Source organism: Glycine max, chromosome 20 (genome assembly GCF_000004515.6).
Source record: "Glycine max cultivar Williams 82 chromosome 20, Glycine_max_v4.0, whole genome shotgun sequence".
Classification (NCBI taxonomy): Eukaryota; Viridiplantae; Streptophyta; class Magnoliopsida; order Fabales; family Fabaceae; genus Glycine; species Glycine max.
Window position 1 is genome coordinate 10,212,005 of NC_038256.2, and position 26,135 is coordinate 10,238,139.

General features: G+C 33.3%; 2 protein-coding genes across 4 annotated transcripts; both read right to left on the reverse strand.

The window, feature by feature from the left end:
- Positions 1 to 47: 47 nt before the first annotated feature.
- Positions 48 to 15,307, reverse strand: LOC100817521 (alcohol dehydrogenase-like 7). Of its 3 annotated transcripts, none has more exons than XM_041013606.1 (10): positions 15,115 to 15,284; positions 14,858 to 14,994; positions 13,993 to 14,039; positions 11,999 to 12,324; positions 11,542 to 11,624; positions 11,377 to 11,452; positions 10,845 to 10,909; positions 10,184 to 10,279; positions 9,483 to 9,647; positions 48 to 237 (listed from the first exon to the last, which is right to left on the reverse strand). In XM_041013606.1, the coding sequence occupies exons 1-10, from the start codon at positions 15,179 to 15,181 to the stop codon at positions 181 to 183; spliced, it is 1,119 nt and encodes a 372-aa protein (XP_040869540.1). In that variant the 5' UTR covers positions 15,182 to 15,284; the 3' UTR covers positions 48 to 180. The 3 variants fall into 3 exon arrangements, with proteins under 3 accessions (XP_040869540.1, XP_003555362.1, XP_014628467.1); XM_003555314.5 differs by lacking the exon at positions 48 to 237 and adding an exon at positions 8,346 to 9,325 and having other exon boundaries at positions 15,115 to 15,307; XM_014772981.3 differs by lacking the exon at positions 48 to 237 and adding an exon at positions 8,346 to 9,325 and having other exon boundaries at positions 15,121 to 15,284.
- Positions 15,308 to 25,483: 10,176 nt separating this feature from the next.
- Positions 25,484 to 25,873, reverse strand: LOC102665372 (uncharacterized). The gene has a single exon (XM_006606667.3). It carries the CDS (start codon positions 25,871 to 25,873, stop codon positions 25,484 to 25,486), a length of 390 nt encoding a protein of 129 aa, XP_006606730.3.
- Between the last annotated feature and the right edge of the window lie 262 nt (positions 25,874 to 26,135).

The window sequence follows — 26,135 nt, forward strand, 5'->3', positions numbered from 1 at the left end:
TGGTCCAAAAATAATAATAATAATAATAATAAATCATTACGGTTCAAAACAAGGTCATCCATTTTGAATGAAAAAAAGTCAACTAATAGCGGAAAACATAAAATAACTATACTATTAATGAAATTGTAACATATGAAATAAAATCTCATACCCCGATGTCACATTTACCAAATCATTTCCCTAGCAAAGGCTAAGCCTATCCATCTCCAACATGGAACTCATCATGTGCTGGCTCACCTGAAACAAAATGACATTCAACCTAAACACAGACGCAAATCAAGAATAAGTTATCACATTCGTATATAATAAAATACTAGAGCATGTGAAACATATAATACTTAGAGCTGAATTTACATAAACAACATCATTTCACAAAATCACACACATTATTCACACTTATTCAAGTTTGCACACTCCAGAAAATAACACTAGAAACTCAATCGCTAACTCAATGAATGTCAAACACATGTGTTATGCAACAAATACACTAGACTCAAGCCTACATGCAATGTGGTACCATTTTCAGTGACAAGACATATCTCACAGTGGGTAAGTTAGGTCATTCTCACTAAGTGAAATCATAGGAGATTAGTCAAAGTCACTCTATTTTGCGAGAATGCTCCAACCATGTGGGATCGGCAAAGACTTAAAGGAATACTCAAACCAAGTGTATTTACCCCAAGGCCTAGACTTTGAGAAGTCCGTCAGGACCTCTCCCTCTTGATTCAAGTCCAACCCAAAAAATATTTTAACACACAGATTCTACCTATAAACTATGTAATGCACACAACTACTCAATTGTTTTCAAAATCTCAGTTATTTTCAAAAACTATTTTAACTCATTGCGCCTTAAGTGATTAAACTCGTCGGGTTCCCACAGTGGAACCCATTATAATTCATCATGCATTAACTTGTCCCCCTTAAAGAGTCTTACAGTTTTGTGATTGCACAAATCATAACTCACAACTTATTACATACAACATCTCAATTTATCACTTAATCCACCCCATGTTCATTTATACATCTTCATAACATTTATAACAATGTTCATAGGACACAACATACACATACGCATATATCATGATCAATCATAATGTTTCCAATTCCATGACAATAAGCATTTTCAAAATCATGCTATGATAACACCATGATGTCCTAAACATCAATTTATGATATAAATAATGTAATATACATGTATGATCATATATATATATATATATATATATATATATATATATATATATATATATATATAATAAAGTAATATATTATGATAATTATCACGATAATATTCAAGAATATTAATTTAGGACTGAGTCTTGAAACGTATTAATTTATACTATAAGACTTGAAACAACTATAAAAATAATTTATAATATTAATTTAGGACCGAGCCTTGAAACATAAGTAAAAATAATTTATAATATTAATTTACGATCGAGTCTTGAAACAAATTAATTTATACTATAAAACTTGAAACAACTGTAAAACAATTTATAATATTAAACATATCAATTTACACACAAAAAAAATCAAATTGCTTGGATATGTATGTGATCATTACAATATAATATTAATTTATATTATAAAACTTGAAGCAACAGTAAAAAAAATATTCACGTGATGAGATTATATACGTACTAAGAGCTACAATCACTCCTTCTCCCCACATCAAAAGACTGATCCTCCATAAAAGGTTTATAAAGTCCACTCAAAAGTATAATAAACTGAAATCGCATATACCTCTGGGAAACCTTAAGCGCATATTGGACTTTAATGAATATATGTATATTAGATGAAATAGTTACAAGCAATCAGGCACCCATCAAATTCATTTGGCTAATTGAAAAAGGATTTTAACTTAATTTGCATAATCAAAACTATTTGAACCAATTTTAGGCAAAATCGCAAGGATTCATATTTCTTTCTTGCAACTCCATCAATATCTACATAGTTCTATTCCACTCTTGTGTAATCAAATTTGCACTAGTGAAAATCAATCACAATAACAAAAAAAACAAAATTTAGGAAAAAACAGAATTGATTTTCAAGAAAAAGAAACAACCCGAAATTAATCTTCTAGAGATCCCTACACATGTTCATTCTAATCCGCAAGCGTGAGTAACTCATCCCTTATCTCGACGTAGTCGCTCAAGCGTTCTCTATTAGCAATGATGGCCGCTCTTTAGAGATCCTCTAGTTGCTCCGTTCTTGAACGCCAGAGAAAAAGGAACATAAAGTGTTTTGTAAAACGACTATGGCTTAAAAGTTCCTTTATATAATAAGAAAACTCATGACCTAATTCTTATTCTTATTTATTTATTTATTTTTATTTAAAAGAAAAATCAAAAGGCACGACTAGTACAATAATGATTAGTGAGCCTCTCTAATCAAAGATGAGTTCTATAAATGTTTGCTTTTTCATGAAAACACATACACTTTTTAAATAGTAACGTGACATGCCATACTTTTAGGTATTTCTACCTATATTATATAAGAGTTTAATGTTGGAATCTAAGAAATTGGACAAGGTCTCTAAAATCCTAAAACTCTACTATTTTATGATAACAAATATATTAGATTTTCTATGGAAGAATGGATTTCACTGTGTTACAAGAAAACAATCATCCAATCATTTGTTGGTAACGAAATCCAAAACTTGAGATTTTTATGTTGTTAACCAATAAAAAAAATTAAAAGTAGAATTAGGATTAGACAAGTTCTACCTAAATCCAAAGTATGTGCAAAATCCAGATAACCAAAAGTTCTAAGGTTTGAATAATCAGGTTTAGAACCAAAAACAAGTTGAAAAGGGGATTTGTTTTGATTTAAAAAGGAGGATGGCAACCTGTTGATAATATAGACAACATGTCTAATAACATAAGACCAAAAATGAATAGGGAGTTTAGATTGAAACAACAAAGCACGACCAACTTTTAAAAGATGCTGATATTTTCTCTCAGCAATGCCATTCTATTGAGGAGTCTCAGGACAAGATGTCTCATGAAAGATTCCATGTGTGGCAAAAAAATCTGTTAAAAAGAACTCCCTACCATTATTTGATCTTAATTTCTTCAATTTTACTGAAAATTGGTTCTGAACGAGGAGAATAAAGTTTGGAAGCACAATTTTAACCTTGACTTTAGTTTTTAGTGAGTAGATCCAAGTGAATCTATTAAAGTCATCGACAACAATTAAGAAAATCGATGGTCTTCAAAAGAGGGAATAGAATAGGAGCCCCAAATATCAACATGAATTAATTCAAAAAACTTTTGAGCTAACAGTAGTACTGGAAAGGGTAATTTCTTTTGCTTAGCATAATGACAAGTATCACAAGGATGAAAAGAATCAAAAGAAATTTCATTATATTGTGAGAACATAACTGGTGCAACACTTTATTTGAAGTATGGCCTAGTCTAGAGTGCCATAACATGGAACTATCAGTAGCATTTACAATAGAATCTTTAGAAAAAGAAAAAGAATTCAAATCACTGAAATCCTACAAATGGAAAAGACCTTGATGTTGCTTAGCTACTCCAATCATCTTGAAGTTGGAGGTCTGCACAATTAGACAAATGGATTTACAGAAAATGACTAAGCAATCAATAATGCTAAGAAGCTTTGAAATGGAAACAAGGTGAACAGAGAAATGGGGAACATACAGAACATTCTTTGAAAGCAAATCACCTAACTGAATGTCACTAGCAAAAGATGCAATAACAAAACTATTGTTAGGAAGTCGAACATGAATAGGTTTCATCTTCTTAAGAAATGAAAAAGAAGATTTATCAGGACATATGTGGTCTGTGGCACCACTATCAAGAATCCAAAGAGAAGAGACAATACTTGATTGATTAACCACAAAATGTTGAATGTGATTAATAGAAGTAGAAGAGTCCTTGGTCGGCTGAAGAAGGACTATGATGGCATTGTACTGATCTTTGGACAAATAAAATTAGTCTCGACTGGAACTGTCCTCCAAGGTACCATGTTGTGAAGTTGTATCAAAATTTCTTTCAGCCAAGCTAGTAGAATATTTGAAATTTGAAGAAACTCCTTTACCACGGTTTCTATATCCAGCAGGAAATCCATGCATGAAAAAACATGTCTCAACAGTATGATTAGTTTTTCCATAATAAGTGCAAAGCTTATTGCCTTTAGATCCTTTACCAGAATTACCATGAATCTTGTTATGATTAGAAAAACTCTTACTGAAGGAAGAGGAATTGCCATTGTTTTTAACAGTGGAAAAAGCAACAGTATCAGTAGGTGATTGAGAACTAGATTCACCAATAAATTCTCTTTCATGTTGAAGCACAAGAGAAAAGGTTTTAACTAGAGAAAACATGGGTTCCATAAGCATGACTTAAGACCGAACTGATGCATACACATCATTAAGACCACACAAAAAACAAATTGCACAGTCATTTTCACGTTCTTTCTTAAGTTTAGGAATGAGCCCATGGGAACAGATACTAGAACATGTACATAGCAAAAAACATTGATACAGTTCTAGTTCTTTCCATAGAATCTACAGACGTACTAAAAAATGCTAGAATCACCTTGCTTACAACTCTGGAATTGATCTTGAAGATCAGCAATGCAAAACTTGTCAGAATGCGAAAAACAATCCCTGAGATCTTTCCAGATTTCAAATGTTGAATCCATCCACATCATAGATTGCTTGATCGAAGGACTCATCGAACGAGTGAGCCATGGCATCACCATGCGATTGCAACACCTCCAAGCTTCATGCATTGGATCTGTTGATGGAGGACAGGGAAGTGTGCCAAAGAGGAAATGCTCTTTGTTCTTGGATTCAAGCGCCGCAATCATATCACATTCCAATTGATGAAAGTTGCTTTCGGTCAACAGTGGCGAAACAAGAATAACAACGGGATTCTCTCCGGGATGAAGAAAATAGGGATTGGCAGGGTTGACAAGGTGGTCGGAAGTTGAATGCTAATTGTTAACAACCATGGTTGATCAAAAAGAAGAAGACGAGAAGGATCGAAAAAGGAAACTAAATCTTAGATACAGAAAAGCGGAAGAATGATGAACGAAGATAGCTTCATATACAGGGATGATACCATGAAAGAAACTCTAATAGAAATTGGAGAAAAAACTTAGTTTCTGGGATGATCTTCTCTTACATACAACTGAATGTTTACAAGATTAGCTACATACACAAACTAAACTAGAGTTAGTTGTAACTAACTATAAAACTAACCAAAAATAAAAAGTTAACAACTAAGCTAACAGAAATTAGTTGGTAGAACTTGTCTAATCCTAATAAGTAGACTCTTAAGATGATTATTGTAAAAAATTATAAACTTATAATCATATACTACTATAATTTATGATTGAATGACAAAGTACATATACTATTTACTCATTATATAATTTCTTTTACTTTTATTATATAAATTTTTTATATCAATACAAATTGAAATACAACAATAATTTGGTAAACAGTAGCATCTTGTGTCATGCCTGATTTTCAAAATATGAACTTTCTCCCGTGATTTAAAATTTTTATTTAATGTTTAAACTTTAGCATCTTGTTTTAAACTGTTCTTATATATTGTATTATTTTTTAAACTTTTTTAATATCTCAATGTATGTATTGTATTGTATTATATGTATCCCATGTTATGTATGTGATTTCTTGCTGTTTCCTATGCTTGTAGAAAAGGATGTGCTTAAGATGATTATTGTAAAAAATTATAAACTTATAATCATATACTACTACAATTTATGATTGAATGACAAAGTACATATACTATTTACTCATTATATAATTTCTTTTACTTTTATTATATAAATTTTTTATATCAATACAAACTGAAATACAACAATAATTTGGTAAACAGTAGCATCTTGTGTCATGCCTGATTTTCAAAATATGAACTTTCTCCCGTGATTTAAAATTTTTATTTAATGTTTAAACTTTAGCATCTTGTTTTAAACTGTTCTTATATATTGTATTATTTTTTAAACTTTTTTAATATCTCAATGTATGTATTGTATTGTATTATATGTATCCCATGTTATGTATGTGATTTCTTGCTGTTTCCTATGCTTGTAGAAAAGGATGTGCTTATAATTTTGCAAGGAGTAGGTACCCAGATGAAATATTAAGCACAAAAATCATAGGTGAAAGGCAATTCAAAACTGTTGTGGAACTGTTTGAGTCTACTTCAGAGGAACTGTCAGGGAAGATTGACTACAACCATGTGTATCATGAGAGGGCTTTGTGTGTATTTAAAAGGTTGAGACCAATGCAAGTTAAAACAACTCTTACATAATTAAACAACTTTAAAAACTCATATCTACAAAACTTCATATTAACCTAAAATTATATAATTACTTTGATAATATACATCAATTGACATTGTATATATTTTTAAAATATATGAAAATGAAACATTTAACTATATTCATGTGGTTGTTGGGTCTCTGTATTCACTTTAGTAAGAAACATACGTTAACTCACCTTTCAGGTAGAATTAGTCAGCTCTTAGAATCCTCGTTTAGGTTCAATTAATTAACCTAAGATGGAATTTCAAGTACACTTCCTTGAGAGTGTTTATATCATGTTCTTACTTATTCTTTTACCTATGTGTTATAACTAGGCTTAAATATATTTGAGATCTTTAGTATATACTAAATTTTTGTTTTGAGTCGTTGATAATTTTTTTATTATTATTATAAGTCCTTAATATATTAAAAATTTTGTTTTGAGTCTTTGTCGTAATTAAGTGATGATGTGACACTATCTCAACGATTGTTGGGATGATGTCACATTATGACTTAATATACCGTAGGAACTCAAAACAAAACTTTTATTATATCAAAGACTCAACAACGAAACAATTTATCAGGTCTCAAAGCAAACATCTGGTATATATATCATGGACCTAAAAGTTATTTAAGCCTATTAACTAAGATCCAATTGTGCAGATTAATCCATTCTGGAAGAATGTGAGGGATTTTCTGAAAGAACCAAGTCAACATCAAGAGCACTGCCAAAAACCAAAGCCAGTTCTGTTGAGCACCGGTGAAATGTTTTTTCCTTATCCTTGGGCGGTAAGACTACATTTAAGTTCTTGTCTGCTATCTTAAAAGATAACAATCTCCATAACAATGTACTGATCAATAATTATGTTTTGGATGTTGCTACAGCCAGCAATTCTTCCAATCCAAATCATAAGATTGGGAAAGTTTATCATTCTTTCCGTACCAGGAGGTTTGTAATCTTTCCGTTGCCAAATCTTGAATTGAATAGGTAACACTTAAAGAAAAGAAAATAGAAAAAAGGAGAAATTGTTTTTATCCCATAAGCTAGAATTAGCTTATACAAAAGATAATTTGTAGAATTTCTCTTGTTTTAGTTTCTCCTAAAGCTAATTTTAACTCATGCATAAACTAATTTTAGCATATGGGAGAAGCTTATTTTATTTATTTTCTTTTTATTTTTTTCTCCTATAAGTACTTAAAGTTAAAAAAAAAAAAGTATATCTAAACATGGCCTTGCTCTTTTATATGATTAAAGGCTTCATGATGATCTACATAATTGTTAAGTACATAATGAAACACAATCACATGCTCTAACCCTGATTATTATACAGAGTTTATAACAATGGCTGGAAGAAGGCTAAGGGAGGCAGTGAAGGAGACATTAATATCTAGCAACGATGGAGAATTCGATGATGAAACATATGTGGTTATAGCAGGACTGACAAATACTTAATATAATACTGGTCTCAATTATTATAATATTTAATTTAATACATTAAAAAATTAATGTATTTCATTTTTATTTAATAAGTTTTATTTTTTATTAGTAAATTTTAATCACACTATTTTTCATTGCATCTTTTTAGTCTGCAGAGTATGAGAGACACGCTTTTTATGACTTTACCTTTACATGTTCACATAGCTATTATTCAGAGTGCTCTCACTTTCACTTAGATAGGTACATACTGCAATTACACGGCTTTGGATAGCGTGTTCTCTTTCACACAACAGTATTTTTATTTTTTTTTTTCACTTGGAGAACCGGTGAACCACCGATTTTGACGGTTTTATACCTGTTTAATGGTTTTTTAAGCAGTTCTTTTAGTGTCTGGTTTCAGGGCCCATCTAGACCGGACAACAGTTCGATTCCCAGTTCAACCAATCGAACTGGCCAATCCAGTCTGGTTTTAGAAACCTTGACAGGACCAGAGTTGGTATTAGATATCCATGTTTGACAGAAGCAATTGATGTTCAGGAAATCTAACTTCAAGAGTTGCAAGGAGCTAACTTAAAATAAGCCAATGTCTAATTTATCAAAGCTTGGATTAATTTAATGTGTTTGCTTCAGTTTATTATGAAGAAATAAATCAAAGAGTTTTAGGAAAAACAACAATTATTTCCCAAAATTAATCATATGCAAACATGCACTTGTGTTCTTTATGACCCTGACATTATACCATACTTGTATCTGGCATAAGCAAGCAGCACATGCTACCATAGCTTTTAGGCTTTACCTTCGAGACAAACTATATCTAAATTATTACTAATAAGTAATAATATGATTTGCAGGCTGCTTCAACACTGTATGGTCCTCACATTATCAGCATACATCCAAGAATTCAAGAAACTAGCACAGGCAATGGCTAAAGGAGAGAACATCACTATAAAAGGTCCTTCTCCACTTGATCTCTCATCTGTACAAATCAGCTTCTTACTCAAGTAAGACAAAGCCTTACCAAAAAGAGGCTATTTTACAAAGGGAGATACACCAAGGCTACATTCTGGAGTTCCAATCCAAGATATGACCTTCTGACAGAAGGCTCATTTGCAGTGGTGGAGAGGCTTCAAGAGGAAAGATGGATTTCTGTATACGATGATGATGATTTAAGCTTGTTTTTCAGGTGGAAAGTAGATAATAGTTCCTTGCATGGTTTAGCTACCATAGAATGGGAAATACCAAATGATGCTGTTTCTGGATTATACAGACTAAAACACTTTGGAGCAACAAGGACCACTATTATCTCCCCTATTAATTACTTTACTGGCTTCAAGTGCATTTGCAGTGCAATACGATAGCAGCTCTGCTTTATTGAATAAGTTTTAATCAAATACGAAAGGGAAAAAGCACACTTCAACATTTTCATGTTGCAAATCATGATTCAAGGACTAGGAATACATAACAATGTACTCATTTATCCATCCAAATCACACATCGAAGACACTCTCCTTTACTCAATAAATCAAAAGCTTTATTGATGTCCTTAAACTCCACCTCATGAGTGACAAATTTATCCAACTGCAATTCCTATTGATTTATGGGGCAAAAGTTAATAGAATAGAATTGTCACAAATGATTTAATATTTCATTTTGTCATTACTAATTATATATATATATATATATCATTGTTGATGGGACAGACAGCATAGTTAAAAATGAAAATAAAATCAATTGCATACTTTACCTTGTCCATGTAACGTTTAAGGAGAATGGGTACATGAGACTTGGGTTTGAGACCTCCAAATAAGGATCCCATGAGGCTCTTTCCATCATGAAGGACCTCGTAAGAACTGAGGTTTATCCTAGCTCCGGGCTTGTCCACTCCTAAAACAATTGTTTTTCCCCAACCCTGAAGGCAAAATCATCAGCTTTCAACTTATGCTTTCATGACCTATTGATTTGTGTAGCTCATATTATTGGCAAGTTCAATCTAGCCTATTTCTATTTAACCAAAGAGTCTTTTTCTATTCATAAAGTATATGGAATTTCAATTTAGTTAGCCCAAATTAAGACTTCACAACTTTTAGTGGCCTTTCAAGCTTTGTGAAGTGGCGATTGGTCAAAACCATACTTATTTATAGATTCTTTTTTGTTTACATGGTATTGATATGGTATGAAGTAACTTCCGCCGAAAGCTGTAACTAGTCTTCGTCGAGGACCTCGAGCGCATACAAGATAGATATTTTCATCCTAACACAATTTATTCCATACCCAAGGTCCAACTAGAATTCAAACCCTAGATCCCTTGATTAAAGGACACAAGCCGCTATCACTTGTGCCAACTGTTGTTGGTAATTTATTTATAGATTTAGTCACACTATCATTGTCTGCCTATATATGACTATGAGGGATGCGTTTGGGAACTTTTGATGGAGTAGCATGTACCTTTCTACAAGAAGCATATGCTTCATGCACCAATGATGCCATACCAACACATTCAAAGCAATAATCCGCTCCCCCATCAGTTATCTCTATGATAACCTGCTCAGCAGCCACATTTGAATATAGTTTGGCGGACAAATAGTAAAGACAGTGAACTCATGAATATAGTACAATATTTACAAAATTCTTTTCTATGAAGCATGGACACGACAGGAACACGGACCCTTCAACACAGCTGATGTTTAAAATATAAGACACAGGGACACCACAAACACACACAAAGAGGGACACTAATGAAATAAAATGAGTAACATAATAAAATATTTAAATTGATGGTATATTTATCTTTTTAAACCAACATTCTATATTTTTTCAAGTGTTTGAGTTGTGTAAAGGTATCCACTTAAGTGTTCAAGCCAACAAAAAGTCATTTTTAAATTGAAAAATTCATAAGAACTGTCGAACAAGTGTCGAGATGTGTCGGTGTTGGAAACGTGTCCAACACGGACACTTTGAACAAGAGAGATGTCCATGCTTCATAGATTCTTTTAATCTTTTCATTTTATCTCATGCAAAGAGAAAAATTTGTTTCTGCTTCCCTTGGCAACAAGAGGGGAATTTCAACAAAAATAAGATTACGATTGATGCCCTCAAGAGGCTAGACCTGGCCAACAGGTTTGCCCCCACATTCTCCAGCATTGACAAAGTCTGTGACTCCAAACTTCTTTCCTGATTAGAAGTGAAGAACAAAACCATGAAATAAAATTAAGAATTCACGCATCAAAAGAAATTTAAAATATATATGATAGAAAAAGGAATCAGATGAGTCATATCCTATTCACAAAACCAGAATTTCCCTCAGTTAGGAAGTCTCACATCACCTGCCTTAATTCTCAGGGCACAACTTATATATCTGTTGGACAATTTCTCTTAGTGTCAATTGATTTTAAGCTGAAATCTAACATGTTATCAAAGCCTATAGCCTATCTTGGTTCTCGCCTATTCTAGTAGGCTTGCTTGTTCTGACAGGCATCTGATACCAGTTTCGGAAAGAGAGAAATGTAATACTGGAAAATAGAAAGATATCCTTAACACCCTTCCACCACTTTCTGCTTTATACCTTAGTAGTAGGAGCACATCTAACAATTTATTATATAAAGGGTTGATATTATGTTGTTAAACAAACAGTGCATTACCAATTTCAAACTTTTCTGGGTTGATGTCCACACCTATAATCCTAGTTGCTCCACAAAGTCTAGCTCCCTCTGCAACCTAGGAAGCCAATGAATTGTAATAAGCATTTTCATATACAGATACCCAAAGTCACAAATAAAACAAAACCATGTTCAAAGAGTCCATACAGCTAATCCAATAGATCCCAACCCAAAAATAGCTACTGTTGACCCGGGTTCCACACCTGCAGTTCTCCAAGCAGCACCTACCCCTAGAAGATGAAGAATTTATCAAGATTTCAAAACATTGAATCAAATGAATGTTGTTATCTTGTAATATAAGGTTACTACTTAATGGTATGAATATGAAAATTTGAACAATCAATTGATAGGTCAATCTTTTCTCTCTTTTTCATTAAATAAATATTCTCTCTCCCTCGTTAACTCGAAACATCATCTGATTGGTTTGTTAAAAATCATATAAACTGTATGTTGTACTAAATATCAATATCAATTCAGTTTAGAATAAAGAAGAATGTTAGTAACACTATTTCAAATAGTCTCTATTATTGGTTAAAAATCATTAGAAAAGGCGAAATTATGGTGAAAATTATTAAATAATAAATGAAACTTGTTAAGAAATTGCCTGTTGAAACACCACATCCGAGAAGGCATGCTCTGTCAGGAGGAATTTCTGGATCAATCTTTATCAGATTAGCAATGTCCACCACAGTGTACTCACTGAAACTTGAAATAAACAAGAAATGGTATATGATCTCTCCATTTTGGCCAGTGAATCTTGTGGTGCCATCTCGAGGCATCCAAGGAGACACCTTGAAAGGAAAATTAGTGCACCGGTTGCTCTTGGTTGATTTGCAATCTATGCACTCCCCACATTCTGGTAGGATAACTGGAATTACCACATCACCTTTTGTAACTTCAGTTACATCCTTCCCAACACTTTCCACAACCCTGTAATCACATGAAAGGATAAAAATTGGTTGAAACACATCAACAGCTGTCATACTTTTCAATGTTTGTGTTGGACTATAAGTGTGAGGTGAAGTCTCACATTGGGTAGGAATGGAAAGGTTAAACACATATAAGTGAGAAAAAGACTCATAAACCTGAGCCTTATAAGGTTTTGTGTTGTCTCAGTGGACACACAAGGAAACGAATACTTTACAACTAACACAAGATAAGACAAGTGAAGAAACATATGAAGTCACAGAATTACTCTTGTTGAATCATCAAAATGCTTGCACAGATTAGACATCAAAATCAGTCGCAGTTATTCAATCTGAGAATTGGATTGTAAAGTTGTGCCTTGGTGACTTATTGGTCATGGGTTCGAATCCGGAAACAGCCTCTTTGCATATGCAAGGGTAAGGCTGCGTACAATATCCCTCCCCCATACCTTCGCATAGCGAAGAGCCTCTGGGCAATGGGGTACGAAGTTTTTGAGGGCGAGCCCTGGTGCAGCGGTAAAGTTGTGCCTTGGTGACTTGTTAATCATGGGTTCGAATCCGGAAACAGCCTCTTTGCATATGCAAGGGTAAGGCTGTGTACAACATCCCTCCCCCATACCTTCGCATAGCGAAGAGCCTCTAGGCAATGGGGTACGAAGTTTTTTAACTCTTCTTGAGAATCAGGCTATCTATTTAAAAGCGATTTTACCACAAAACCAGAGACGACTCTTAAAAATAGGTTGAAACACATCAACAACTGCCATGCTCTTCAATGTTTGAATATGCAGAAGAAATTAGTGGACGCACAAGGAAGCAAATACCTTAAAGCCAACATAAGATAAGACAAGTGAAAAAACACATGTAGTCACAGAATTACTCTTTTGAATCATCAAAATGCTTGCAGATTAGACATCAAAATCAGTCCCAGTTATTCAATCTGAAAATTGGATTTATACAATTAACTCTTCTTGAGAATACCAAGGAGGTTTAGCTCAATTAGTTGAGCAGGGTATTTGAGTGTTGTAATCTCTGGTACCGTTTTCAATTCAAACGGATAAAAAGAAAAAAACTCTCGAGAATTACGCTATCTATTTATAAGCGATTTTACCACAACAAACTAGAGATGACTCTTAAAAATTATACCACAAGTAACCAAGAAAGTCTATTTACAAGCAATCAAATAAACAGGTACCAAAAGTAGGAATAGAAACCACTTCTCAAGGTCCATAATAAAAATTCAGTGAACTCAAATTAATGCTTTTACATTACGGATCACATGATGCAATAGCAACAACTTGGTTGCGCTGTTTACTGTTGCTACAACCATATCAGGCTGCAATTGGCCCCATCAACTCACAACCACAACTGGAATTTAAAATCTTTCACTGTGCGCATTTAGTTTAGCTATTTTTGAAGAAATAATCATTTATTTTTACAAATAGAGGTTTTGTAAAAAAAAAAAAAAAATGATGTCCCAGAATTAATCTATTACCGAACACCTACATAATAGATGTCCCAGAATTAATGCTCAAATGGTAAAAAAGATTGCAATGTTCAAATAGTTTATATTAATGCAGAAAGATCCTATTCGTAATTCTGCATTTTGTGGGGAATAAGATAAGTTTTCAGTAAATAAAACCATTCCAAAAATAACAAAAATGCAAAAACTCACCCAGTTGCCTCATGACCTAGAATCCTTGGGAAAATGGCAGGAGGGTCCTTCAAAACATAGAAAAAAGACATCTTTAAAAGCCATTCAAAAGTTATTACTATAAAATCACATGAAAACAAAAGTAAGAATAATAAAAGATTGATGCCCAAAAATATATAATAAAGGAAATATTCTTTTATGATTTCCACTTTTTAATAGACTACTTTATCTTCTAACTACTCTCTAGATTACCTACTATTTTACTTTTACTCTTTTTAGTTGTTCTCAATAACAATTCTAAACTCATACCACATGCTTAAAGTATTAAGTCTAATATCATTCTGACCGGTCACTTGTTGATTCATTATTTTACCCTTTAATTACTCTCTAAACTATCCACTACATCCACTATTCTTTGTCAAACTCTCTTATCAAATTAATCAAATTGTCAAAAGATAAAAATTATTAAAAAAATTAGAGGACGGACACTTTTGGTGCATGTTTTCCAATAATAATCTTTAACTATCAATAAAAATAATTATTTCGTTTGATATACATATTTTTTGTTTTTAAATGATCTTTCAATATATATAATTATTTTTATTTTCTTCATAAACCTTCAAAATGTGGTTGTTATTGCCATTACTTTCTTTAATTGTTTTTTCTTTTTCTTTTAAAAATACATATAGAACATGAAGTATCTTTCTTTAAACTAATAATCTATAACTATTAATAAGACAATTATTCTCTTTGATATACATATTTTTTATTTTTAAATTATCCTACAATATATATAATTATTTTCATTTTCTTTCACAAGCCTTTAAAATGTAACTGATACTATCACTCCTCTTTCTTCAAGTTTCAACTAATAATAATAATAAACCTGAAGGTTCCGAAGTGTGATGTCGCTGTGGCAGAGAGAGGAACAAATAATACGAATCCGAGCCTCACGAGGCTTTGGCGGCGCCACAATGATGTCCTCAATAACCAACGGCTCACCAGCTCTTCTAGAAACCGCCGCTACAGTTTTGCAACAAAAATAAACCACACACACTCATGTGAGTCAAAACTGAAATAACACTAAGAAGTACTAATTATAAATAAAAATAATAAAACATATTTGGATAAAGTTTGAAGCACCTTTACATCGTATAGGTTGTCCTTCGGTTGTAGAAGCAGGAACTGGAGCCTGTTTGTCATCTTTCATAGCGAACAGTGGTAGTAATGGCTGTTCTGAAAAAGCTGAGTTGTTGGAACATGCTACTCACACATAGAGTTTGATAAACGGACTTGGGCCTCCGGGTCATCAGTGAAACCGCAACTCTAACAATATACGAGCATTAATATTTTGAATTGTTAATTTAATAAGTTTTTAATATATTTTTTCCTATAATTTAATATTTTTTATTTTCGTCCTTGAAAAAATAAATTATTTTAATTCTGGTAAAATATATTTATTTTGTTTTTTCTTCTTACAATATTTTTATAACACTTTGAATAATAAAAAAAATATTTTGAACAATGATTATTTACGTTATATTAAATATTTTAAGAACGAAAAGTAAAATAATCATTTTGTAAAGATTAAAACAAAAAAAAAATTATAGGTATGAAAAACAAAAAAATCAAGATTGCGGAAATGTATTTAAGCCATGCGGAAATGTATTTAAGCCATGTAATGTAGTGCATGTTATTAAAGCTTAAATACATTTTTAGCCATTCCAATTTAGTGTTTTTTTTTTTTCATTTTTTCATTTTTTTTGTTTTTGTCTTTATAAAAATATGTTTTTTTTTTCATCAAAAATCTATTTTTCACTGTTCAAATTATTTTTTTATTGTTCAAAATATTATCTAAAACACTTTAAGAAAAAAAATACATTTTACAATGATTAAAACAAAACAAAAAATTACATAGACAAAATTAAAAAAATTACTAAATTACACGAAAAAAAAAATATTTAAGTCTATTATTGAAGAGGATTTAATATATTTTAAGTTCTTAGATTTTATATAATATAAAAATGAATCTTCCATGCAACTAATTAAATTCAAATGACTAAATAATATAAAACATAAAAATTTTATATCTTATATTTGAAAAAACTTAAACCTTAACATAACAAAAAAAATGAAGCTAGTTATACAATCATGTCATTACATTAATATTAATTAAATAAGTATCTTATCTTATCTTGTCCAGATTTTATTTTATTTACGGGTTTGGACTTAAAACAGATTTGTAAGCTTTGAGGCTGGGCTGAGAACTTATATAACAGCACAAAGGTTTTAGTTTTAGGCTCCCCTTTCGTTGGAGAGAGGAGAATAATTTTAGTTTTCTTCGTTTTCTATTACAATTTCGTTTTCTACTAATTAATGGAAGGCTAAGTCTCCAGCGTTGTTTTCTCTTGAGGATCAAACACAACTCTCTTTGAGGTTTTATTATTACTATTGAATGTTGATCAGTTTTTCCTCTTCACCAATTACTCTATATTTGTTGCTATTAATCCATGCATGCTTAGTGCTTGATTAATTGTCTTTGCGCTTAATTTACGTTCATGCTTAATGACCAGTTTCGTTCATAATTAATTGGTGTATGTGTTGCTTAATCACATAATGACAGCCTTATATTAAATTTCGCTTAGTAATTTAATTTAGGGTTGGATTAAGTGGTTGAACTGATGAAGGATAAATCCTCGTAACCTAGGATAAGAGACTTGCTTGTAAATCAAGGGGAAACAACATGTCTTAATTCTGTTATTTTCTAATTAAAATTTGTTCGCTGTTTAATTTACAAAAATAAACAATCCCCCCCAATTCGTTACTATTTTCTTACTATCTGTTATGAACATTTGGTTGGCCATTGCTCGTTGGGAGATGATCTATGATCACTTCCTAGATACTGTATTTTTAATGTTTATTTGATTCGGGTACGGCCTCGATCAAATTTGGCGTTGTTGCCGAGGAGCAGTGGGTCAAAGGTTCATAATAGTGTTTAGTTGTCTTGTTTTGTGTAGCGTTCTGTTTTGCATTTCAGTCGTGTCCCCTGTTTAGCAACTGATTTTAGAGATTGTTTCAGCAACTGATTCAGCCTTGTGTTTTGCTGTGAACAATGATTAACGACTGGAATTAGCGACTGATTTTGCAATTTAATTAGCAATTTTTGTTTTGATAGTTAGAGTTGTTATTTTTGGCAGATTTTTTGTGTGGTAGCTTCTTTTGATCCATATTTTGTGTGAAAAATACTAGGAGCACTTAGTGTGACAGTATTTGAGAGAGACAAAAATTTTGGGAACTTGTTTTTAGCAAAACTTAAAACGGCCATAACTTTTGCTCCGGGTGTCAAAATGACTATTATTATATATGCATTTGGGGTAGAAAAAAATTCCCCATACTATGGAAACCCGCTTTAGCTGGTTGGGGTCTCCCAAACACCAAAAATCAGCTGTTTACTAAGTTTTTTTTTTTATTTTTCAAGTAATTTTGTCTTATTTTTCTAAACTTTGCTTAGGTAGTTTTCATAGTTAGACTTTGAATTTCTGTTTGAAATTTTTTGTGCTATATTTTCATGATTTTAGGGTGTTCCTCACAAAATTTCAGCTTATTTGGATATCGTTTGAGTATAGCTGTAATTTTACCCCCTTGTTAGGTGCTTGTTGAGAAACACATTATTTGCTGCATATAGTGCATGACTAGGGGCAATCCAGGTGATTTACAACCCTTTGATCCTGAAATAGATTGTAAAGGTCCTTTTTTGCCTAATGATTTCAGGTGCTATCTTTTCATGTGGTGATGATAAAAAAAAAAATTAAACCACAAGGATGAGCCTTCAATCAACATATAGATGTGGAATTCATACCCCTACATTACATCGTTCCAAAGTAGGAACCTTGCAAAAACACCCAGGATCAAAATGACCACTTCAAGATGTTTCGTGCCTATTCGAACTCGGTAAGTGCACCGGATCGCACAAGTAGTATAAAACGATAAGAATTGAGTATTGAACTCTCGGGGAACTTGTGTTACTTGGTAAAGCTATATTCAGTGAATAGGTGTCTAGTATGAAAAGAGATGTGTCAACTATGCACAAGTATGTAAACTAACTATTAAAAGGAAAATCACATGAGTAATGATGTGTAAAGACAAGTAGACAACACGTTGGTATTCCTATTAGGTGTCTGATGTTAAAAGGATATTCTCTACTTAACAATGCTCATGCGTTCTATGGTGTCTCATGAAATGCTAAACCCTGATTCCTCATGATAGTCTAGCCTAATCCTGATCAAGCATCGTCTTTAGATTCCTCTTGTTGGACTAAACTTGACCAGAACCGCATTAAGACAAACATACAAACAACTAGGTTATCGTACCCCAATCCCTCGTGATAATACGATAAACTAGCCTTGTCCTATCAAGCTCTAAGAATCAGACCAGTTTCCACTATTAAATGATCCTAACAAATCATGCATCTACGTGATCAAGGCAAAAGCACACTGAAATGACGTACTGATAGCACAGAGAACACATAAAACATCATTAAATAGATATACAAGTATTTATGTCAAGTACCTATAAGGAAGAACCAACAGAGGATTTAGCTCTCCATAATTGGGAAGCTTCCTTTACAACAAAGAGAAGAGAAAAATGAAGGATTGAAGAAATACAAGTAGTGGGGATGTCTCCTCCACCTCTAGAACCTCACAATCACTCATAGACTCATCTTATGCTCTCAGGATGACTTCCTCTTCTCGCTCAGTTCTCTGCAGGTCTTCGCACAGCAAAAGCTCTCAAAACTCTCTGGATTCAGACCTTTCTCTCTCTAGAATCTCTCACATGCAGAAGCTCTTTGAGAAAAATGGCCAAAATCCTCTCCAAAATCTGATTTCAGGCTTAAATAGGTGACTTTGTTTGTGCTAGCGCACTTAGCGTGACTATGGACCGCTCAGCGCACATTAGTGGATTTCGGCTTAGCGCGTGCTTTTCTCGCTCAGCGGATGGAATGAAGCGGTGCGCTTAGCGGGATGACCCTTCGCTCAACGCAAATGCACAACTCATCATTCTTTCCAGATTCTTCCTTGCGCTCAGTCGAGGAGTGTTGCGTTCAGCGGATGGCTCGCTAAGCCAGAAGATTGGCTTAGCGAGAGGATGAAAATCATCACTTCACAAACTTGCATAATTAACCTGAAATTGAGAGGAAATGATTATTAAACACACAAAATGTGAATACTAAGTATGTATTACCTATCTTTAACAAAAAGTAATTACAACACTGCAAACTAACCATAAATTGGAGGAGTTTGATACAATTTACACAGGTTTTATACACAAAAGTTAGTCGTATTCATCGACTAACAGTGCCTAGTGTTGATAATAGTGTGTCCAACATGATCAAATGCAAGATGTTTGTTGGCAGTGTGGCAGCAACAACATTGGACTGGTTCAATAGACTTCCTAACCACTCTATCCATTCTTTTGATGACTTCTCCAAGATTTTCCTCACCCAATTTATTGTCTACAAGTGAAAACCTCCAAAGGTTATTGACTTGTTCGACATAAAGCAATACCCCGATGAAACACTAAAGGAGTACTTGAATAAGTTCAACAACATCATTGTTAGAGTGTTGGACCCTAATGAAATGTTTGTCATTGCATTTGTCAAGGACTAGAGGCGAGTCAGCTTAAGGAGTCCTTGGTCCACAAAAGAGCCAAGTCGATGGTGGGGATAAGGTCTAGGTGACTTGCCACATAAAGGTAGAAAAGTTCATTGAGAAAAAGAGGGAGGTTGGGGATAGTGATAGAGAAGTAGGGTCATTCAACTCAAAGCCAAAACAAAAATGGGATTACCCCAAATTGAGGGTTGCATGGAATAGAAAGGGCGATAGTTATTGCCTTAGGCACATGTAGAGTATCAATGATACCCGATGGCTCAAGGGTATCCTGATGCTATCTTGACACATTTAAGTGCCTCTTGGGCAATCGTCAACTATTAAGTCTCGTTGTGTCCAAGTCATATTGGATTGTACCAAATAATTAAATCCCTAAGGTTTTGATGTTAACAAAGTATAAATTTTATGTGTTTATCTTTTATGCTTAAGCTACAGGTTTATCTATCTCTATGAGATACAAGTAGAAAGCATGAATAGAAAGGCTTTAGATGATGGCTAAAGAATCAGTCATTGGACAATACTACCTCAACATCCAGTCCTAAGAAGACAAGTGCTTTAGCACTTGGCTCATAGTCCAAAGGAAGTAGAATAATTACTTGATTCTCAAGTACTAAAAGTAATAATCTGAAAGTAACATTCATGATTCAGTAAGCAATTCATGCCATAGTGCACAAAAGGGAAGTTTTAAATTGTCTTGTCTTGACATTCTTAATTCCTTTTGTTCTATGTTTTTAACATTGTATTTGAATTGTATGCCAAATGTCATCTTTGAGCACAAGGCGACACTGGCAAGTTGTACTTCTATGAAGATTTGATACATAAGATGTTTGTGGTCCCCCCACTTATGCTTTGCACAATAATGTGCCTCATGTAAAGCGCTTAAGCTATTAGACAATGGCTAACTGGGATCTCTCAATGGATCAAAGCTCTGAAGTCTATATAAAACTTGAAGATGTTTGTGATAAAGAGGTCGAACCACTAGACAATCATTTGAGTAAAAAATGAACAAAGTGTTGTAACACTATCAGTTTAGTTGGACGAAAGATACTTGACCGAAATAAGTGAACCTTAGCTCTACTAAGCTAGTAAGTTTCATTGTATTTGAGCTTATTGTGTAAACACTCTTTGAGTTATTAGAGTATATTTTCTATCAAACATATATTATTTGTGAAAGCCAAGAGTGACTTAGTGACAAAAAATACTTGTGTCTTAATCTTAAGGGGAGATTAAGGGTGGTGTCAGGAGTGGCCTAGAGAGTACTCATTATAGCTAGAAGTGGCATAGAGAATACTTGGTTGTAATCAAATATTTGATTAGTGGAACCCTTCAAGTTTTAAGGTGAACCAATATAAAATCTTTGTGTTTTGTTTACTACTTCTATATAACTAGTTTTTTTCCTATAATTTACTTCTACATTATTGTGTCCAAGTTTTGTGAACTAGTTTTTAAGTACAAAGTGATTTCGAACCCCTTGGATGAAACCTATCGTCCATTGATATCTGTTTAAGAAAAGCTTTCAAAGTTTTTAAAAGACAAAGTTTTTATCCATCACAATATTCACCCCCCCTTCTAGTGTGTTTCAGGTACTTTATCAACTTTTCTGACTAGGATTGTAAAAGCATAATGCCTCACAATGATGATTCAATTGTTATTTCAATCATAATGATGAGCTGCAATGTCAAGAGGATCTTAGTAGGTCAAAGGAGCTCGACCAATGTAATATTTTGGGAATCATTTGTGGGATTGCAAATACATATTGACATTTTGCAACTATTTTGATGGAGTCTTGATTGACTTTGTGGGGGAACAAGTTGTAGTCCGTGGTCACGTCGAACTTTTAACCACGTTCGGGGTTAAGGAGTCTACTAAAACCATCATTGAACATACTCCAGATAAAAGTAAATAGTTCAATAGTTATATACAACAACTTCAATCGAAATATCATGGGTTAAACGAAAATAATGAAAGTCACAGAATAGCGGAAATAACAGAAACAACGAAATTAATTTGTCAGAAATATTTAAAATTACAAAAATAATTAAAAAGGATTTAATTAATCCAAGAAAAACGTAGGATTGGATTTCATCATTCATACCCTCAGTATCCAAATAATATTAATACATATGAATCATTTTCTAACATCACTCATGCACACATTAAATCTCCCCAAATCGATTCCTCACATTCGAAAATCCTAAGAATATTAACCAAATATTGATTCCTCATATATTAAATAAATATCCCAGCATTACAATCATAATCTCGTGTTATTTGTAATCAAAACGTCATGCTTTATTCCTAGCAACCTAACGTAAAGAGTAAATTCATTTAGTTCAAATTCTAAGAGTACTTTCCAGTCAAATAGAATCAAGCATTATAAACAGAATGAAATCACCAATAATGAGTAGAAAAGATTCATACATACATAAAATATCAAAAGAAATACATAAGGATACAAAGATTACATCCAATCCTTCTTAGTTTTTGCACCCACACCTTGTTGCTGTTGGTTTGCATGGCTTTTAAAGAAAATGAGTGAAAAGGTGTCAAACCAACTCCCCTAGGCGAGCTGTACTCGCCCAGACGAGTTGGTTGCTTAAGGCTGAAGACATTCCACTCACCCAGGCAAGTTGTACTCACCCAGACGAGTCAAATGCTTAAGGTTGAAGAAACTTCACTAGCCCAGGCAAGTTGGTTACTAGCCTGGGCGAATGGTGCTCTAAAATATTGCAAAAATTACTCTTTTGCCCTTCATCTTTGGCTTGGTTTCTGGATCTACAAACAACCTTCAAAACATAAGGAATGCATGGATGAATCTTCCATATTTAAACCGAAACATTAATAAATGTGCAATATATAAAATAACTAGAATTAAGGGAAGTTTATAAGAAAAATATTACAATCAAAAGATAAGTTCTAACATTTTAATCCCAAAAATAACTAAAATATGACACTTATCATCTATGCCTCATTTGAAGCTAAAATGTCCTGCCGAAGATTGAACAATCAAAGTAATTAGGGTAGATTAGGAGTTGCCTAGAAAAATTTTTAGGAAAGCATGAGAGATAGGAGGAAGTTGAGTTCCCCAGGCCTGAGTCACTAAGTGAACCTTCTAGACCTTGACCCCAAGGAGGGGTTTGATGACCAAAGGCCTTAGCCGACAAAACAAATAAAGGATATTGTCATTAGTAAAGGGAAGACTACAAAAATTGGCATCAATCTGACACTAGATGTTGAATATGCACTGGTTGATCTCTTAAAGGGCAACCTGTGTTCACATGGAGCATTGCAAACATGCCTATAATCGACTTGCATTTTTTATGCCATAAATTAGCACTTGACACAAAAAAGAGAAGACATTCACCCAAAGAAGGAGGAAATTCAGCACCAAAAAAGAGAATTCTTAATAGTAGAAACACAAAAATTGTTGGCGGTAAACCACATAAGGGAAATCCAATACTCAATGTGGTTAGCTAATGTGGTAATGGTGGAAAAATATGAACAGTAAGTAAAGGATGTGCATCAACTTTGTAGAACATGAAGGAAGGCTTCACTGTTATGTATCTAAGTGTTGATGATGTGTATTTGTAATAAGCTCCATAGTGATAAACTTTAATCATAAGTAGGATGTTTGTTTAATTCTTTACTATGCTTGAATGTGTGTGATCATGCATTTGATACTAGGAAATGCATTTCAGCTTACTCATATAGTTATCATGGTATTGATCCATGATTATATTTTGGTTTGAAATGAAACCATTTGAAACTTCTTTAGAAATACTTAAGGTTTTCATCTCTACATCAAAAAAATCAATTATTTGAGAAATGCTCACAATTATCGATTATTGTAAGTGAATAATTGATTATGTGGGTCTAAAGCTATTTTTGCTATTGCACTTAATCGATTAAATGATAATATAATTGCTTATGTGTTCTTCATGTTGCCCAGGTGATGCGAAGAACAAATAAATTGATTATCTCTATCGAGTAATTGATTATTTATGTTTTGTGGCTATAAAAATGATATTTTTGAAGGGTCTCATGTGTGGCACCAATTTTCTCATATTTTTACTTCTTTTTTCTTTGAAAGAATGCTTAGAAATCCAAAGTGTCAATACCCTTTTGATCCATCGATGCAAAACCTTTTCTTACCCAAAGAACCATTGGATATTTGCCATGAAATCATAAAGAGAAGCTTATTTTGCATTATGAAGTGCATTAAATTTCATATCTTTCATATCTTTCACTAATCAGGTGAATTCTTTCCATAGATTGTGAGTATAATTTTGTTTCTTGAGTGGGCTACTCAAGGTTGCATCATCTAATGGCTTTTACATGTAGAATGGGTCTCTTTGATAGGTTTTCAAGAGGTTTGCATGTGTTCATGTGCATGTGAGTTTGTTTGTAAAACTCAAATTATTAGTGGAAAGATCCAAGCTTGGGTTGCTCTGTATCAAACAAGTATAAAGCTTTTGAGTAAATTACTCTAACCCTCATCTCCTTTACCTTCTTGCTTAAGGTTTTTTACACTTGGTAATGAAATTTGCTTTGTAAATTGAACCTAAAATTTGGTTTATGAGTAAAAAGGTTAATTGAAAAAGCATCTCATATTTCCATTCAACTTGGATTAAGAAAGCGTTTTCGAAAACACGTTAAAAAGTGCAAAAACATTTTCAGTAACCAATTTCCTTCCCCCTCTTGGTTAAGTTTCCTAGTCAATGGAGCCTCCAAGTGCGAGCTATTGAGCTTCATGGATGCCTATTCTAGATACAACAGAATTTGTATGCATCCTTGTTTTGATATAAAAAAAGGCATTTATGGCCAAGACGACAAACTACTACTATCAAGTCATGCATTTTGGCTTAAGAATGTAGGGCAAAGTACTAGTGATTGATGGATAAAGTGCTCACTAGCATGTTGGGCATAAATGTGGAAGCCTATGTCGACAACATGGTAGTAAAGTCCATGATTTCTTCAATCCTATAAACAAGTACTACTTGAAATTCAACCCAAAGAAGTGCTCATTCGACGTCAGATTGGATAAATTTCTCTATGAGGGCTGTTACATCTCAAACAAATTTATTTATAAAAACAATTTTATTATATGAGAAGAAAATAAAAAAATGAATTGAACTTTTTTCAAAAGTTAAATTTAATATATGCAATTAGTTTTTTTTTTAATGGATGAAAGGGTTTTAATAAAAAATTAAGTGTATAAGTTAATTTTAGTGTAAACCATCATTTAGTTAACAAAACTGTATAACATTATTACATTAGTCTCTAGAACTAAGAAATTTTCAAGTTTGCAACTTCAAAGTACAATCTATCAAATACATATTAATCCAAAATAAAATAAAAATTAGTCTTAAATGATAATATCAAGGAATTCAATTAAATAAAGAGGACTCACTAGTTGGACAGTGGCACTGAAATATATGTTTAAGGATCAAAATGACAATAAATTGTAAAGATTAAGGACTTAGATGATATAAGAAAAAATTCAAGAAATTATTAGTAATTTCCTTAATTCAAGGATTAAAGTGACAATGCGTTACACTTTCAAGAATCAAGAACCAAAATAATAATTTAATCTTAATTTTAAGTTACAAGAAGGTTTCACTTTATTATCCAAGTAGTGTCTTAAAGACAAAAATAGATAGCACTTAAAGTGTGTTTGGATGAGACAATTTAAAATTCTAAAGAATTTTAAATTCTGAGAAATTCAAATACTCCAATTTAAATTCTTTTATTTTTAAAATTCTGTGTTTGGCTGAGAGAATGAGACAGAGTGAATGAAGAAAGAATGTGGCAGTGTGAAAGCGCCACCTCGTGAGAATGTAGCAGTGCTAGTGAAACGACCTCATCTCCGCCGAGGAGCTCCACCTCGCGAAAGTGCCACTGCTGGGAGACTGCGCCACCGTGATCGGCAAAGATTGAGTGGCATCGGGACCCGGAGGCTCCTGGTACGACGGCTGGTTCAGACTCGGCGGCAAGCCGAGGCCGCGCTGGACGTCGATCTCGAAGGCCAAGCTGCGCTGGCACTGCACACCGCCGCCGGCGTCGGAGAAGAAGTAGTTCAGTCCAGCTATGGTCAACGGAACAATGAAGGTCAATGCTTCGCGGAAACCACGGCTTCCGCCGTTGTACACGAAGGTTCCATTGTCGGAATAATCAGTGGTGCAGTTCAGGTAGGTTGTCTTGTTGTATGTCTGAACTACCGTTTGGTTCGAGTTCATATTGAAAACTAAGAATCAGAAGAAGAAAAAAGAAGAAAATCAAATTAGATTTTCGCGCTTGCTTCATGAAACTCGATCGGAGCATGCTGTCGAGCTCGTCGACGGAGATCTTGCCGTCGCGTCGAAGCGGTTGAAGAGTGTCTCAAGTTCGTTCATGTCTTCGAAGTACGGAAAGAACTTGCTTTTGAGAATTTGAAATTCACTCTCTTGAAGATAGAATTTGACATTCTATTCTTTCAACTAACTAAAATCCCTTTTAAAA

What these genes read in the sequence shown, in the direction of transcription:
- LOC102665372 (XM_006606667.3), bottom strand. Translation starts at nt 25,873, where the DNA reads ATGAACTCGAACCAAACGGTAGTTCAGACATACAACAAGACAACCTAC.
- LOC100817521 (XM_003555314.5), bottom strand. Translation starts at nt 15,181, where the DNA reads ATGAAAGATGACAAACAGGCTCCAGTTCCTGCTTCTACAACCGAAGGA. An exon ending in ACAACCTATACGATGTAAAG is followed by an intron (nt 14,995 to 15,114) that starts GTGCTTCAAACT and finishes GCAAAACTGTAG; the next exon opens with CGGCGGTTTCTAGAAGAGCT. An exon ending in CGGATGTGGTGTTTCAACAG is followed by an intron (nt 11,625 to 11,998) that starts GCAATTTCTTAA and finishes TTCATCTTCTAG; the next exon opens with GGGTAGGTGCTGCTTGGAGA.